We start from the raw sequence: 14,618 nt of genomic DNA on the forward strand, positions 1-14,618 counted from the left end.
CTCAGGGGGTCCAGGGGGGAGCACAACTAAACCTCAGCCCGGGCTGAACACCACAGACCCAGACTCCTGCCCCACGAGGACCACGGACACTGTTAGGAGTGAGACTACAGCCCTAGAGCCAGGACTCCTGGGATGGGCTGCACAAAGGCAGCTCCTGCAGGGCAGGGCTGTGGTGGGAGGCACAGCCTGGAAACATCTGCTCTCAGTGGGGTCCCACAGCATTTCTGAGCAGCTGGGTGGGCTCATCTGTGTCCTCTGGGCATCAAAGACGATTTTCAACAACTTCAAGAGCCTCTGAGTGTGTCCGTGGTGGTGCTGTCACCACGGTGTCCCTCTTGTCCGGCTCCTCCCAATCCTCCTGGTGTTGGGATGAGGGATGTCACAAAGGTGTCACTGCTCCCAAAAGGATGTGAACATCCAGCCCCAGCTCCAGCACACAAGGGCAGGGTCTCCTTTGGGAGTTTTGCCTCCAGAACTGTGATCCTGAGCACTGCACCACTGTTTGCGACAAAGAGTCTCTTTTATATTATTGCCTTAAGCTTTAGCTTTCATACTTTCAGATTCTGCGCTGCCCAGGGGTGCAGTTCGGAGCTCACAGTCAGTGTCACTCAGCTCTGCACACAGCAGGGACACAAAACGAATTTGCTTTTCCTGCTGGAGACCAAGGACAACTTTCAGGCCCAAAAGCACAAACAAGGGTGGCTGAAGGGAGAACAAGAAGGATGGGACCTCACAGCCTGGAGCTGGAATTGGACAATTAAGCCCCAATATGCAAATGGACCAAAACTTATCAAAGTGTGAGACCTCATGACCATTTGTCCATTTTGTGACCATTTTGGGTCCACCTTGGGTGTAGCCCTGGTCAGGCCCTGTCCTGCCCAAGGTGTATCCTTTACGACCTTTCAATAAATATCTACTTTATTCTCCAGCTCTGTCCAGTCTCTGTTTCAGGTCGGCTTTCCCAAAGCATCAATATCAACTCTCAACTCTTTTTAAGTTCTCGACCAACAGAAGCAGCAGCCTATGTCCCACCAAACCTACAGACAAGGATTTTGTTTCTGGAGATCTTATTTTTAGATTTATAGGGGGCAAATGAGCAAACTGAAAGGAAAAGTGAAAATATAGAGAGAGCCATGGCTCAGTGTTGGGTATGAACTCCCTGTCAAACAGACAACAGGTGGATTTCATCAAAAATTATTAAAGGGGAGTTGGTTGTTACCAAACCTAATCAGGCTGGAGCAGATAATGTGCAATAATCAGAATTTAAAAAGACAATTGAAATATTTTGCAGCAATAAAACCTCCCCACAACCCCAACAAGAACCCCCCCCTAAAACATCTAAGAGACCTCTGTGGGTAAAACCTGCCTTGAAAATGTGCTCCTGGCAGCAAGAAACTCCCAAAGCCCACGGGAGGAAGGAGTGAGGAGCAAAGAGCTGAGTAGAACTTGTTAGGAATGTGAAAAGCTCCTGTGACGTTTTTCAAGGACCACAGCAAATTTCTTAATTATAAATCTCCACAATTTCTAGAAAGCAACTGCAGGAAACTTGGGTGACTCTGTGACATAGAAACGGGATCAGAATAAAAAAAACCCTCATGATTTTATCGCCCCACACTAACCCTTCCTGCCCCAATGAGGGTTTATTTGTTGAAAAGGTGGCGGAAGATCTGGAGCCTGAGGCAGGGTGGTGCTGGAGGGCAGCAGGGAAAGTGTTTCTCATTTAAAAGTGTGAGGACTGGGAAAGGTGCCAGTTAGACTTGATTAGATTTGTAAGATTAATTAAGAGCAGACAGGTTCAGTGAATTGTGAAAAAGACAAATTAGCAAATTAGCAAATCAGGAAACCTATCTTCAGAAAAGGAATCGGAGACTTTGGCTCCTTTATCAGGGCAAATTTGCTTTTCAAAGCATGGTTCTTTCACATTCCAGGGGTGGCAAAGCATCTCCACTGCCAGCCCTGGCGATCCACAGGCACTTCCCAGCCAAGGCTCCCAGTTCCTTGCTCAGGTGGATGTTTTTTTTGCCTTGGTGTCTGCTGGGTGTTTGACTGGAGAGAGGAATCCCCTGGCCAGGGCAGGGTCAGACAGGGGAGGTGAGGAGTGTTTGGAAAGGACCCTGTGGTTTGCCTGGTTTTGGGGTCAGTTTGGGATTTCTGAGGAGTCCTGGATATAGTCCCAGCCAAGTGATTGGAAAGAGAAGGCTCCTGGAGTGGGAGAGCTGGGGGCCCTCCAGATCCCTCTGTCCCAAGGAAAAGCTTCAAATCAGAACGAGGAGTGTTAAAAGGCTCCAAGTGTTAATCACAGCACAACAAACACAGAAATCTCGGCCGATGTCCCATCCAGACATTGCCTTTATCCTGAAAACTTCACCCAAACAACCTTAGATAACACAGCCTGGTACTGAAAACCTCTCACCACACCCAGCATTGCTGGGGCTTCACTACAAACTTCAGCATCACTGAATCACTTCCATTTGTAGACACAGAAGGGACCTCAGGTCAGGTCAGCAAGAATGAGATTGCAATGCCAACAGAAGAGGAAGCAACACGAGCTGTAACTGTGGATGTGATCTGTCAATTTTATAGCTGAGTTCCTGACAAATCCTCCCCATTTCAGGTCCTTTAGGAAAATCCCTGATAGATCCTCTGGTTGGGAACTGAATGAGGCTGTGGCATGGGCAGGAGGAGGTGAACATCAAATTTGTCTCATCCCGGAAAAAGCCAGGGAAAAATAGGTGTCGAGTCTGGAGCCACTGGGCTGCTCCATCTACAATGAAGGAGAGACCAGGAGGCTCCAACCCTGCCAAGGTCAGGGCTGAGACAGAATTTCTGGACCCTACAGAAGTCCAGAGTGCCTTGGTGACTTCACAGAGCAGAGCCCTGGCTCAGACAGCCCATCACAGTCCCCTTGATGAAGATCAACACCTTGAAGTGCAGCTTAGAGCCCTTCCCAAGCTGCATTTGGAGCTGCTGCCTTTGGGAAGCTGAGGGGAAGAGTGGCCTTGAACAGAGCAGGGGTTTCAATCCGAGCCCTGGATTCCAGTTCACAGGCTGCAGTCTGTCTGCTGGGACAGACTCACAACCACGTGGCCACACAGAAAACCCACGAACCCATCTTCAAGAGGCCTTTGCTACGAGCTTCATAACGTTGTAAAAATGACAATGGCTCCTCAGTAGTTATGGGATGAGCCTTGAATTTCATCGAGGACTGTGCTGTGTCCACACCGGTGAATGGTTGGACTCTGAACCCACAATTGTTTCAGTCTTAATACTCAAAAGTGTTCCACATTTGATACGGTGTCACACCTTGGACCAGCCACACACCAGTCAGGGAGAGCAGTTAGTTCAGCAGCTGGTCAAAACTGCTGCCAGACAAGCCAGGGATGCTCCACTCAGTCAGAGGAGCGGCTCAGGCTGAGCCAGACTGCCACAGACACGACTTTGGCTCAGGGCAAGGCTGAGAGGGGCAGGGAGGGTCAGCAGTGGGGCAGAGCTGCAAACAGCCCTGGCCCAGCTCAGCAGCACTGCCAGGGCTCCCACCCAGGGCTGCTCACACCCAGGGCTCCGTGCCCAGCACCCCAGGGGGGTTCCAGAGGGCTGCCTGAGCTGATGCTGAGCCTTGGACACTGAGATGGGAAGGACAGGTGAGATGAAAATGTCACTCAGTTAAATCACGACAGAGATAACGGAAAGTGCTGTGCATTACACCTGCATGTTTCAACAGACAGCTCAGTTCTTTAGTCTTTATTATTTCCTGGGTAATGCTTGGGGTCTTTTCCTTTAAAATTGACTGCTAGGATATTTTTCTGCCTTTCCATGTAAAATCCAGCCCTGCTGAACTGTTTGACCTGGCAGTGGAAGGGTCTGATGGGCATCACGGAGACTCAGATCACCAGTGTCAGGGGGAAGAGACACTTCCACTGCTGCTCACAGCCCTGGTACCCATGCAGAGAAAGTCCATTTGTCCACCAGGACAGCAGCAGAAATCAAATGCCCCTTGAGTGCCAGCTAAAGAACGAAAGCGAAATTGGAAAGTCAAGAGTGGTTTTGTGACTCAGAGCCTTGTCCCTGGGGCTCAGGCTGCTCAGGGGAGGGAAGAGGGTCTGGAGACCACTCCCCATGGCTCACACTGAGAGAGATGAGTGATAACAGGAGCTAAAAGCCTGTCCTGACCCAGCTGGGCTGGCAGTGCCTCGTACCTGGGCACAGAAGTGTGGTGTAGAGCAGGGAGGACAGGAGGGGCCTCCAGGTTTGTCCTGTGGGTGTGGGGCCGTGGGTTGGAGTTGCTGAGGGTCCTGGTGAAGGCACAATCCCCCACTAAATGTACCCTGGGGATGGAGTGGCCCAGGAGCTGTCAGGAGGAACCTCAAAGATCACCTTTGGCAGCACTGGCCTCAGCAAAGGCTGCCACAGCCACTGGCACTGAGAGCATCCCTGGGGGTCTCCAGCCCAAGCTCCTGCCCAGCGTGGGACATTCCAGCACCAGGCAGGGCAGTGCAGTCCAATCCTACAAGTGTCCCAGGACAGTCCCTCCTCACCTCCCTGCAGCGAGGAGGGTCCCCTCAGGAATGGACCTTTAGTTGGCAGCTGCCCTTTGTTGGATTGGTCAGCACTGGAGAGAAAAGCTCAGCGCCGTGCTGGTTGTGAGCAGCTCTCACCTCCCCCGGCCACCTTTCCAGCCCCCACTGGCCACACTCCAGTTTCTCTCCATCCCTCCCACACAGCAGCACAGGAGCCCCAAGTGCCCCCAGCTCAGCGTGTTTGGGTTGAGCCCAGCTGTGAGTTCCTGTCCCTGTCCCTATTCCCTGCCTGGCTCTGTCACTGGGTGTGAATTCCTGCCTGGCCCCATCAGGGGAGAGCAGGGGCAGTGGCTCAGCAGGGCAATCCCTGCTTTGTGGCCTCCTCTGGATTTCTGGGTGGCCAGAAATCCAGAAATCCCCCCTGAGTTCCCAGTGCTCTTCCTTGGGGTCCCTTTGGCAAGGTCTTCACTTTGGCAAATGCTGCCTTTAGTGAAGGAGTCAAATGAGGGTTTGCAGTTAAACTGCCTCTGCAAAGCTTTTTGTGGCCACCTGAGTCCAGTTACAAGACTGGTAGCAGAGATTTGTGTCTCAAGGGCAGAAGGGCTCTTGGGTGGGTCAGAGCCCTTCTCCCTGGGCTCCTGTGGTTCCTGTGCTGGCCCTGCAGGACAGGGCGGGCCCTGGGGCACTCCAGGAGACACGAGGGATTCACTTCTGAGGGAATGAGACTTTCTGACGTTCAGGAATGTGACACTGCTTATTGCTCTGTGCCGTCACACTCTGGGAGCACTTTGAAGCTGTTGCTGAACTCGGGCCTCCACAGCGCTGTGTCATGGCAGGGGTGGAACAAAACGACCTCCAGGGCTGCTTCCAACCCAAACCATTCAGGGATTCTGTGCAGGGGAGGGACAAAACCAGCAAGAGAGGCCACCAGGAACACTCTGCCAGGTCCTGGGTGTGCTGAGGCTCAGGAGGCTGTGCATCCTTGGAGATCTGCTCTGGCAGTGCTTGGGGCTGCTCCCTGTCCTGCTGGTCAGGACTCAGGATGAACCTGAGTTCCAGCTCCAAAAGCTCTGGTTTTCATGGCATGGATTGACCTTCCCATTCCCACTGGCTACACCTGGCTGGGAAAAATGCTGAAGGAAACCTTTTAGCCCACAAAACCCTTTAGAACCGCAGGATCCTGAACACTTGTGGCCAGTCAGGTACTGAGGGCTGTGCTCATGAACAGCCACAGGTCAGCCCAGCTTTGCCCCTCACTGCCCCAGCCCAGCTGAGCTCCTGCCCAGCCTTCCCTGCCCTCCCCAGCAGCTGCAGCCCTGGACCAGGAGCTGTGACGCTGAGGGGCAGAGCTGGGCTCCATCACTGACCTCCTCCATCATTCCCTCAGCCATTGCCATGGAATATCCTGAGCCTGGAGGGACCTCACAAAGATCACTGGGTGATGCTGCTCTCAGTTTCACTCCTTTAGAATAAAGCTGCAAGGGCCACGTGCCTCTAATGGGCTGTGGGATAAAAATGTTTTGAATCTTCAGGGAAGGGGAAACTCCCGATTGCCAGGAAAATGAAGTTCCCATTTGTCCCAGCAAGGTGAGGCACTGAGAGTTGAAGGGGACCAGGTAAATGTCACCTCTGACTGCCTCTACATAAAAAAGGTTCTCACAGGTTTTTCCTCAGGAGGAAGCTGCTGTGGGAAGAGTGAGAGCATGTTCTGAAGTTTCTCCCTGCCTCTTCCTAAGGGCCCAAGGCCACTGGGATCCTCAGCCAGCTGCCAGCATCTCCTGCTTCCCCAAAAAACATTTCTGAGGGGTAGAGAGAACATTTAATAACTTCCGATGGACAAAGCCATTCTTGCAGTTGCCAAATCATCTGCCTAGAGAAAAGGGAATGCTGGATGGGGAGAGGCCCCCGTGACAGTCACAGCTTTGGGTTCATTAGTGCCAGGTCTTGAGGGATGATGAGAGGAGTGAGGCTGGAATTTTTACTCCCTGTTTACACTGATGACCCCAAACCTGACTCCTTTCTCCAGGCTGGTGACACACCAGAGCTTTTCAAGACTTCTTGGGGAATGCTGCCCATGGAGGAGGAGAGCATTTGGTGTTTCTTTGCATTTCATGGGTGGAAATGTCTCTCTGACTGAGTTCTTCAGCCCCTGCACGTGCATCACATCCTGGGAGTGATTTCGAGCTGTTTCCTAGGACACAATTTCTCTGGTGGCCTGCACTGACACATCTCTGGCCACGGGTTGGATTTCCAGCTAAATTCCCCCAGAACAAAAAACTGAAGTGCTGCATTTCCAGCTGAATTCTGGATTCCAGCTAAATTTCCAACAAAAAGCTGGATTTCCAGCTAAATTCTCCCAGAACAAAGCTCTGGACCCACCCATCAATCTCTACACGCTGCATGGACCTGTCTTTCACACCGTGATCCCCCGATGACTCAAACATGTCCTGGTATTATCTGTCCATGGTATTATCTGTGCCATCAGGGTATTTGGGATTAAAAAACCAACTGGACGTGTTTTTGGTGTCACCAGCACCTCTTTTGCTTGGCCCTAAAAGGCCTTGGAATGGCCACAGCCCCTCTGCCCACTCTGCTCCCACCCACGCCGCTCCTGAGGGTCAGGAGGAGCAGCAGCCTGGTCCCCAGGGCCCCACCACAGCTCCCCATCTCCTCCTGCTCTTTTAGCAGCAGTAACCAGACAGCCAAAGTGTTGGACAAGTCTCTGAGGGAGCTTTGTTGGCCTCAGCTCCTCCTGTCAGCACTCACAGGCAGCATTTCACTGACCTTTTCCCATCTGTGCCCCATTTGTTCCCTGGCACGGCTGTAATAGGATGGGAGCGTGTGGAGAAGGGTTGGAGCTGTGTCAAAATACCTCCCCTGCTCACTGGAGGTTACATCCACAGCCTGAGCCACCCCTGGACCTCACTCAGAGCTGCCTGGCTGGGGACAGGGCGATGTCAGGGTGTTTCCAACAACCCAGCTGGGCTGAAATCCTCTCTTGGCTTGTCCATCCTGCTGCCACCAGCGGGCCTGGACCCCCAGCTCTGGCTGTGCAGCACAGGGACTGTCCCTTTGCTGTGCTCTGTGTGCCCAGAGCTGGGGCAGGACCCTCCTGCAGAGCCCAGGGCTGCTCTTGGGCTCTCCTCTCTGGACAAAGTGAAGGACCACGTCCTTCCCTGGCCCCTCGATAAAACACAGCCCACAGACCCTCAGCAGCTCCATCCCTTTGCCTTTATCCCCTGCAGTGCCACTGCTGCGGGCTCCCGGCATTGTCTGCTGCACCGTGGAGCAGCAGGATTATCCCAGCCACCCCCAAACCCCTTTACAAAGTGATCAGACCCCGCTCTTGTCACACTTTCTTTTCCCCTTGGGCACACCCAGACACTTCCTCCCCACCACAGGAATAAACACTTCTCTCGTTTCTGTCCCACAGCAGAAAGGATCTGTTTTGATGTTGCTGCCAAGACATTCCCTCTCCAGCAGGAAAATCCCCAGGCAGGTCGTGCCAGCAGGACAGGGCACTGCCTGTCAGCATCCTCGGGGCCCCGCCACATGAGCCGTCCCCCTGAAGGGCTCAAATTGACCAGGGATGGGTTTGGCTGGGGGTGAGCCCCAGCCCAGCCTGGCCTGGAGGGGTGCAGGACACCAGCACAGGGCACCAGCCTCAGGCTGAGCCCCACCTTTGCTTCCCTTGGCCTGTTTTGGGGTGTGCTGAGCCCTGCAAGAGGAGCTCATCCCTCAAAGCCTGCTCTGTGCCTGCCTAAGGATCAGAGGAGCAGGAGGACAATTGGAAAATTATGTTTTTTAAGGGCATAGATCTCACCGTGCCAGAGCCCACTATACAAACCTCATCTCCACAGAGCAGATCTTGAAAGCCTTCAACGGGACCAGAGGAGACCTTTAATTTGTGTGTTCTGGGAGCATTGTCTGTGCCTGAGCAGCCAGGGAGCCCTGGACCAGATATTTCTGCCCTTCTGCTCCCTCAGCTTTCAAGAAACCTCTAAACCCCACAGCATCTGCAACCTCAGCCCTCCATGGGGCACCTCCTCACATCCCTCCAGAGCAGCAGAGACTCTCTGGCACTGTGGTGTTGCCAGAATCGACAAAAACATGCAAAAACTTGGATCTGTGGATGAAATTCTGTGGGAGAGTGTGTTTGACTCCCTCCTTTCCCAGGGATGCTGCTTGCCATGCCCCGGTGTCTGTGTCCTCCATCCTCCGTATTGTTCCTTTGGGGTCAGCTCTGCGGGGTTTGGGAGAAGGGAGTGGGGCAGACACCTGTCTGCAGCGTTTGCTCCTGAAAACAGCCACAGAAGACATTTTGCTCACGGGGACATTTTTGCTTCACAGGGGAAAATGAGACCTTTTTGTCGAGAAGGTTTCGGTTCCTCGCCCTGAGAGTTGAAACCCTCCTTGATTTGGGCATTAAATCCTGGTTTATATCACGGCCTGAGGCAGGTCAGGGGCTGGTGGGAGCTGATGTCATGGCCAGCTCCTCAGCTCCAGCCCTGCCATCCTGACCCGTTCCCCGTGCCCGCACAGCAGTGCCCAGACAGCGGAGGAAAGGGCTGGAAGGGATCAAAGTGCTGCTGGCTGAATTTCGGGAGCCTCCCCTGCCCCGGGGCTGAGGGCCTGAAGTTCGGCAGCCACGCTCAGGGCGAGGAAATAATTTAATTCTCCAGGAAAACCTGCTGTGATTTAGCCATTTCGTGAACCTGCGGAGCTTTGAAACGCTTCCTGAGCGGGGACTTCTCATTGTGTCCTCGGTCTTTCTCCTCTGGAAAGGCACATTCTCATCCCCAAAGTCCACGGTAATTAATGGATTATTAATTAAAAAACAAATAAAATTCGTCTCTTCCTTTCTGAATTTTAAATATTCCCAGACATGGCAGTCCATTCCCAAGTTCACTCCCACCTACTTCTTGCCATCTCCATGTTGGCACTGAAAGGATCTAATTCAATAATAAAAAAGGGAGACTTTTCTGGAAAGGCGAAAATAACCCCAAGAATCTCAGTAGCACCAAATTCCACCATCTCCCTCTTTTCCCTAGGGATCATCAGGCTCACAGCCCCTACCTGGCACATACAGAAACTTAACAAGAGATATTCCAGCAAGAAATCCTACATAAAGACAGAAATAAACTGAAATATTCTGTTATGCAACTCACTGTCTGCTGGATTGAAATGACCTGGAATATCTAATTCTATATTTCTTGTTCTAAAGGGCTTCCAATTGCATTTTGTTACTGTGTTCTTTTATCCAGTGTTAGATTTATTTTTAAAATAAGTAACTCGTGTTACTTATCAGCCTTATTACAAGATGCAACCAATTCTTTTAAAATTTATTTTTCTCGTCGGTGCAAGGAAATTAGCGACATTTCCATAATTAAAATGAACAAAATCCACCTCTGAGCAATTTTACTAATGAATGTTTTCTCAGGTGCCATTTGAGTTATTTGCCGGACTAAATTCACATGACAGAATACAACAAAAGAAGGGAAAGAAGTCCAAAAAACGCAGCAACCAAACAGAAAATAGAATTAATTTTTTTTTTTGAAAGGATCAATTGCAGTTTCATGGAAAGGAAGAAAATCCCTGTGGCAGAGTCATGCGAGAGACAAAATTCCCATTGCACAAGGAAATAAAACCGCATCCTTTCACATCTGAACCAAGAGCCCATTGCTACAGTGCCGAAAATGGAGAAATTAAGAGTGGTGGGGAAGCCTCCATTTGCGCAAAGGGAAACCCAGGCATGGCCCTTTCAAAATAACCCCCAAACTTTTCGCTGATTTCATTAATTACAGGTCAAATCTGAGGAAATTACGCTTCGACTCCACCATGCAGCCATGGGCAGCTCCGCAGGGCGAGGGGTGAAAAGGAAGGAACACGCAGCTCCCATGGCTAATAATTAATGAATTCATTAATCAATCATAGGGAGAGGAAGGGCGAGGGGAGGAAGGAATCTTACCACCAAATTGGGTAACCGGCTAAGACCTTTGTGCCATTGAAGAGAAAAGACAGAATTAGTCCAAGCAGGTGGTAATCCATTAGTCCAGGCTGGTGCAAGGGGAAAATCGCCGAGAAGTTTTCAGAAAAACATGAAGTGCCAAAATGAAGAATCCCCCTCCTCCCAGGAAAAAAAAAAAAAAAGGGGGGGGGGTAAAAAAAAAGGGGGTAAAAAGAGTGAAGCCAAGTCCCTCGTGGCTCGGGTGACTTTCTGGCTTGTCAGAAACACACCTCTCCAAGCCTTTCCCCCGTAGATCATCCAAAAGCGTCTATTAAAAAGTGCAGGGCTCGGGGATGTCAGCAGGCGGCCAATCAGACCGCATGGCCCAAGGTGAGGGATGAGGCTCAGCCCAGGGCTGTCAATCACCCTCTCCTCCCCCTCCACCCCACAACTTTGTTCCGAGCCCTCGCTGCCACTGACAAACCCTCTGTGCACCACACTCCACTGGGGCACTGCGATTTGGGGGGAGGATTTTTTTAATTTTAATTATTTTTTAAATTTTTTTTTTTACCCCCCCAGTTTGACTTGGAGCCCAGGATGTGCTGCCCCTGAACGCCAGGACTCGGCAAGGTAAGGATGAAGGGCGGCTGTGGTGAGGGGTGGCTGCGATCGAGCTTAATCTCACAGTGGGAGTGAGACAGAACTTGTTCTTCAGATGGACGGGGACGGGAGCACCAAGGGGTAGAAAACCCTCTGGGTGTGGTGGTGTGGGCAAAAGTGGTGGTAAAGTTGAAATGAAACCTGCGGTGGCCAGGTTTTCAGCGTGTGGGGGTGATGGATGGAGGGGGGAGCAGTGGCAGCCTGGCTTTCTGTTGAGGAAAAAATGCCATGTCATGGTGAGAGGGGAGCAGGCAGATGGGGACGTGTCCCACAAATGAATTCCTTGTGAAGTGCATCTCTGGCTGCAGGAAGATCCAAATATTATCAAAACCCCCACACATGTAACAAAAAAAGCCCCTTAATCAAGTTTCACGATTTGCAAATAGACCCAACAAAGATTTTCCTTAAAAGTCCTTGTTATTAGGTAGCCTGTTTTAACAGGGGCTATTGTGCAGTCAGAGGGGATGACTCGACAGATTGGGACAAAGAAATGGGAGAAGCCAGACAAGTTGCTTTTTCTCCTAAAGCATCTCAGCAAACACAGCTCTGTTGCTGCCCAGGGTGGAATCACCTCGAGATCAGGTGCTTTAGGAGCAGCCAGCAAATCCGTTTATTTCAGAGCCATGGCAGTAATGGAGAGTCAAGGTCCTGTCTTGGGCAGCTCAACGCATCTCATGGTTTTGAAAGCTCCAGACCTCCTCCTGATCTTGAGGCTCTGGGCACCAATTCCTCGTTGTTTTTTAATTACACACTGGCACAGGGAAGTTGTGGCTGCTCCTGGATCCCTGGAAGTGTCCCAGGCCAGGCTGAACACTGGAGCGTGGAGCCACCTGGGACAGTGGAAGGTGTCCCCGCCCATGGCAGGGGTGGAATGAGATGAACTTTAAGGTCCCTTCCAACCCAAACCATTCCATGATCCTGTGATGCTCCTGCCGTTCTTGGTTGCCATCTCTCCCTGATTTCGGTGTGTTTCGATGCTGAGCTGGGGCAGTGCTGCTCTCAGGAGGGGTGGTTGCTGTCCTGGCCATCACACACCCAAGGGAGGACACTGCTCACACTTCCCCTCTCCATCACCCCCTACATCTGCTGCAGGGACTGTGAGGCCAAATTTCTCCAGGCTTACTCCAGTGGGTTTTTCAGCTGACTGTGACCCACCATAGATAATAAATATTCTTGTTCTCTTGTGGGGGTTTCAAATCCCAAAGGGGATGTTGGGTGTTGTCTGTCCTGGCAAATCTTCCTGGAGCCCAGATGGGTTTTGTTGAACTCAGTTGTCTGGGTCTAAGAAAGCAGCCATTGTCAAATGACATTTGGGGACACATGGATTTAATCTCCTCCAGTGAATTAAACACTACCTGGAAATCTTCCCTAAATCTTGACATTTACTGCTCATGTTTTTAACCATGAAGATGGACTCTGGTGTGGAGCTGGCCCAGCCAACTTACCCAGCCCTGAAGAGATTTCAGTCACAGCTTGGGGTTAGTGTGGGACAGGAATGATTCCCAATAGGCCCTTAAGATATGACCCACTTGTTCTGGAGCTCAGGGGAGTTTTTCAGGATGGATAAAGGTGCCCCTGTCTGTGTCATTCCAGGGTCAGGGAATGGTCCCAGGCACTCTTCCCTTACTGCCTAAAGAAAGCCCTGGACTGTGTGAAATGCACTGAGGTGCCCATGAGCTGCTCTGGCAAAAGCAGAGCTGGAAGTGCTGCCCAGGTTTGTGTTGGTGGGTGTTTAGAAGCTGCACAAACAGAATAAGGATTAAAAGTACTGAGGAACAGAATTTCTGTCATTAAAGTGTCACTGCTGGAGAGGGAGCAAATGGAGAGACTGATCTGAGATGTCTCAGTGATACTGCAGGTGGCTGAGCCTGTAGGAGAGGACAAAACCCTCAGACACTGTAGAAATCCAGCTGGGGAAAGCTTTTGAAATCTGAATTGAGTTGCTGTTGGTTGGAGACCATCAGCAAGGTCTTGGTGGACCTGGCAGTGTTGGGTTGATGGTTGAGCTTGATGATCTTACAGGTTTTTTCCAACCTTAATGATCCTGTGGTGGCTGAAATGTTCCTGTCCGTCAGACATTGGGGAATACAAAATGCTCCTTACCCATTCCTGGGTGCTGGGATTTATAAATCAAGCCAATAATGAGCTACAAAGTGCTTCCTCTGCAGGGACTGGGAGGGAAGGTGACCCCAGACCCAAATTCAGAGGCTTTATTTGCTGTTGTGGTGGGGCAGAGATCTCAGTGTGCCTCGGGAAGGGCTGTGTTACAGCCAGGGCAGAGACACAAAGCTCCTCCACACCAAACTGACGTGGCCATGGGCAGGTTCTCAAAGGTGCACAGTAAAGGGCTGACCCCAAGCACACTGAATTCAAGGGAATGCTCCCCATGGCTCCCACAGGAAGGAACTTTCTGGAGATCCTCATCCCCCCAAATCCTCTAACTTCTCCATTCCACTGCTCTGTGAACATCTATTTGTCCCAGCATTGTTAGGAATTTGTGCTGTCCCACTTTTTGGTGAGGAGACTGTGTTTGGAGTGTGTCTGTAATTGCTTTGGATTGGAGATCCTGGGAGCAGAAGGTCCTGCCTGTCCCTAACCCAACTCCAGGAGACTCTTGGCTCTGAGTTTCTCCCAGTGGAATGAGCAGAAAAATGAGCAGAAAAACAATGGTAGTTCTCAGCTGTGTCTTTGGTTGTGTCAGCCTTGATCCTCAAAGCCTTGAGACAGCAGGCACAGCTCCTCAGGGAGGAGGACCTGTCTCCCAGGGATGAAGACTCCATTGTGAAGGGAACAGAATCACTTTGAGTCTTCTCTGCTGCGAAATGAAAATCTGATGCGTACATGCTAAAATTATCCTGGGCATATTTCATGCTAGCCTGAACAAATATTTATAAGTTCCACAGCAAACATTAATTTAAAATGTAATTTCTAAGAGCAAATGACAGTTACCCAAAAGAGTACAATTTCAAAATTTCACTCATAGATACCTCCTTGTGCTGCTGAGTGACAGTTTTATTAACTGAGGGTCTCTTCAATCACATCACTCTGTCTAGTTTGGCAATATTGACTCTCATAGCCCAGTTTCAATATGCCCAGAAATGAAAGGAATTGAGGAAGTCAGAGGTTTGGCTGCTCGAGAGAAGTCCTGCTGCCTTTACAATGTCAGTACAGAGGTCCTTGTGTGTCGTGGGACATTGTGGCACTGCAAACTCTGCTGCTGGAGGTGCTGAGGCTTCCAAAGGGATCCTTTGGTTTATCCCAACACTCTCCAGCAAAGGAGCATTGTGATCCCATTGGAAACGTGCCTCTCCTCCCCCTGGGGCTCTAACTGTGCAACTTTGCCTTCTTTCAGCTTTTCTTGCTTTCTCCATCTGAATCTACCAGCAGGAAGAAACCAAGTGCCTGGGGAAGGTGATGGGACCATGGAGTGTCCTGGATTTGTGCTCAGCGTGTGGAACCCCTGAGGAATGTCATTCCCCTCCTGGTGGAGTCAC

General features: G+C 51.0%; 1 protein-coding gene across 1 annotated transcript in view; it reads right to left on the reverse strand.

Annotated features, from left to right (window-relative positions):
* WNT3 (Wnt family member 3) overlaps positions 1–10,655 on the reverse strand; it is a 43,533-nt gene extending 32,878 nt beyond the window's left edge. The window contains exon 1 of the mRNA XM_066205002.1: positions 10,486–10,655. Within this exon, the coding sequence (XP_066061099.1) occupies positions 10,486–10,565 (80 nt within the window). The 5' untranslated portion in view covers positions 10,566–10,655. The remainder of the gene's footprint in view (positions 1–10,485) is intronic.
* Between the last annotated feature and the right edge of the window lie 3,963 nt (positions 10,656–14,618).

The sequence above is a fragment of the Chamaea fasciata genome, unplaced genomic scaffold, assembly GCF_029207755.1.
Source record: "Chamaea fasciata isolate MVZ Bird 193981 ecotype frontalis unplaced genomic scaffold, bChaFas1.0.hap1 SCAF_27, whole genome shotgun sequence".
Classification (NCBI taxonomy): Eukaryota; Metazoa; Chordata; class Aves; order Passeriformes; family Sylviidae; genus Chamaea; species Chamaea fasciata.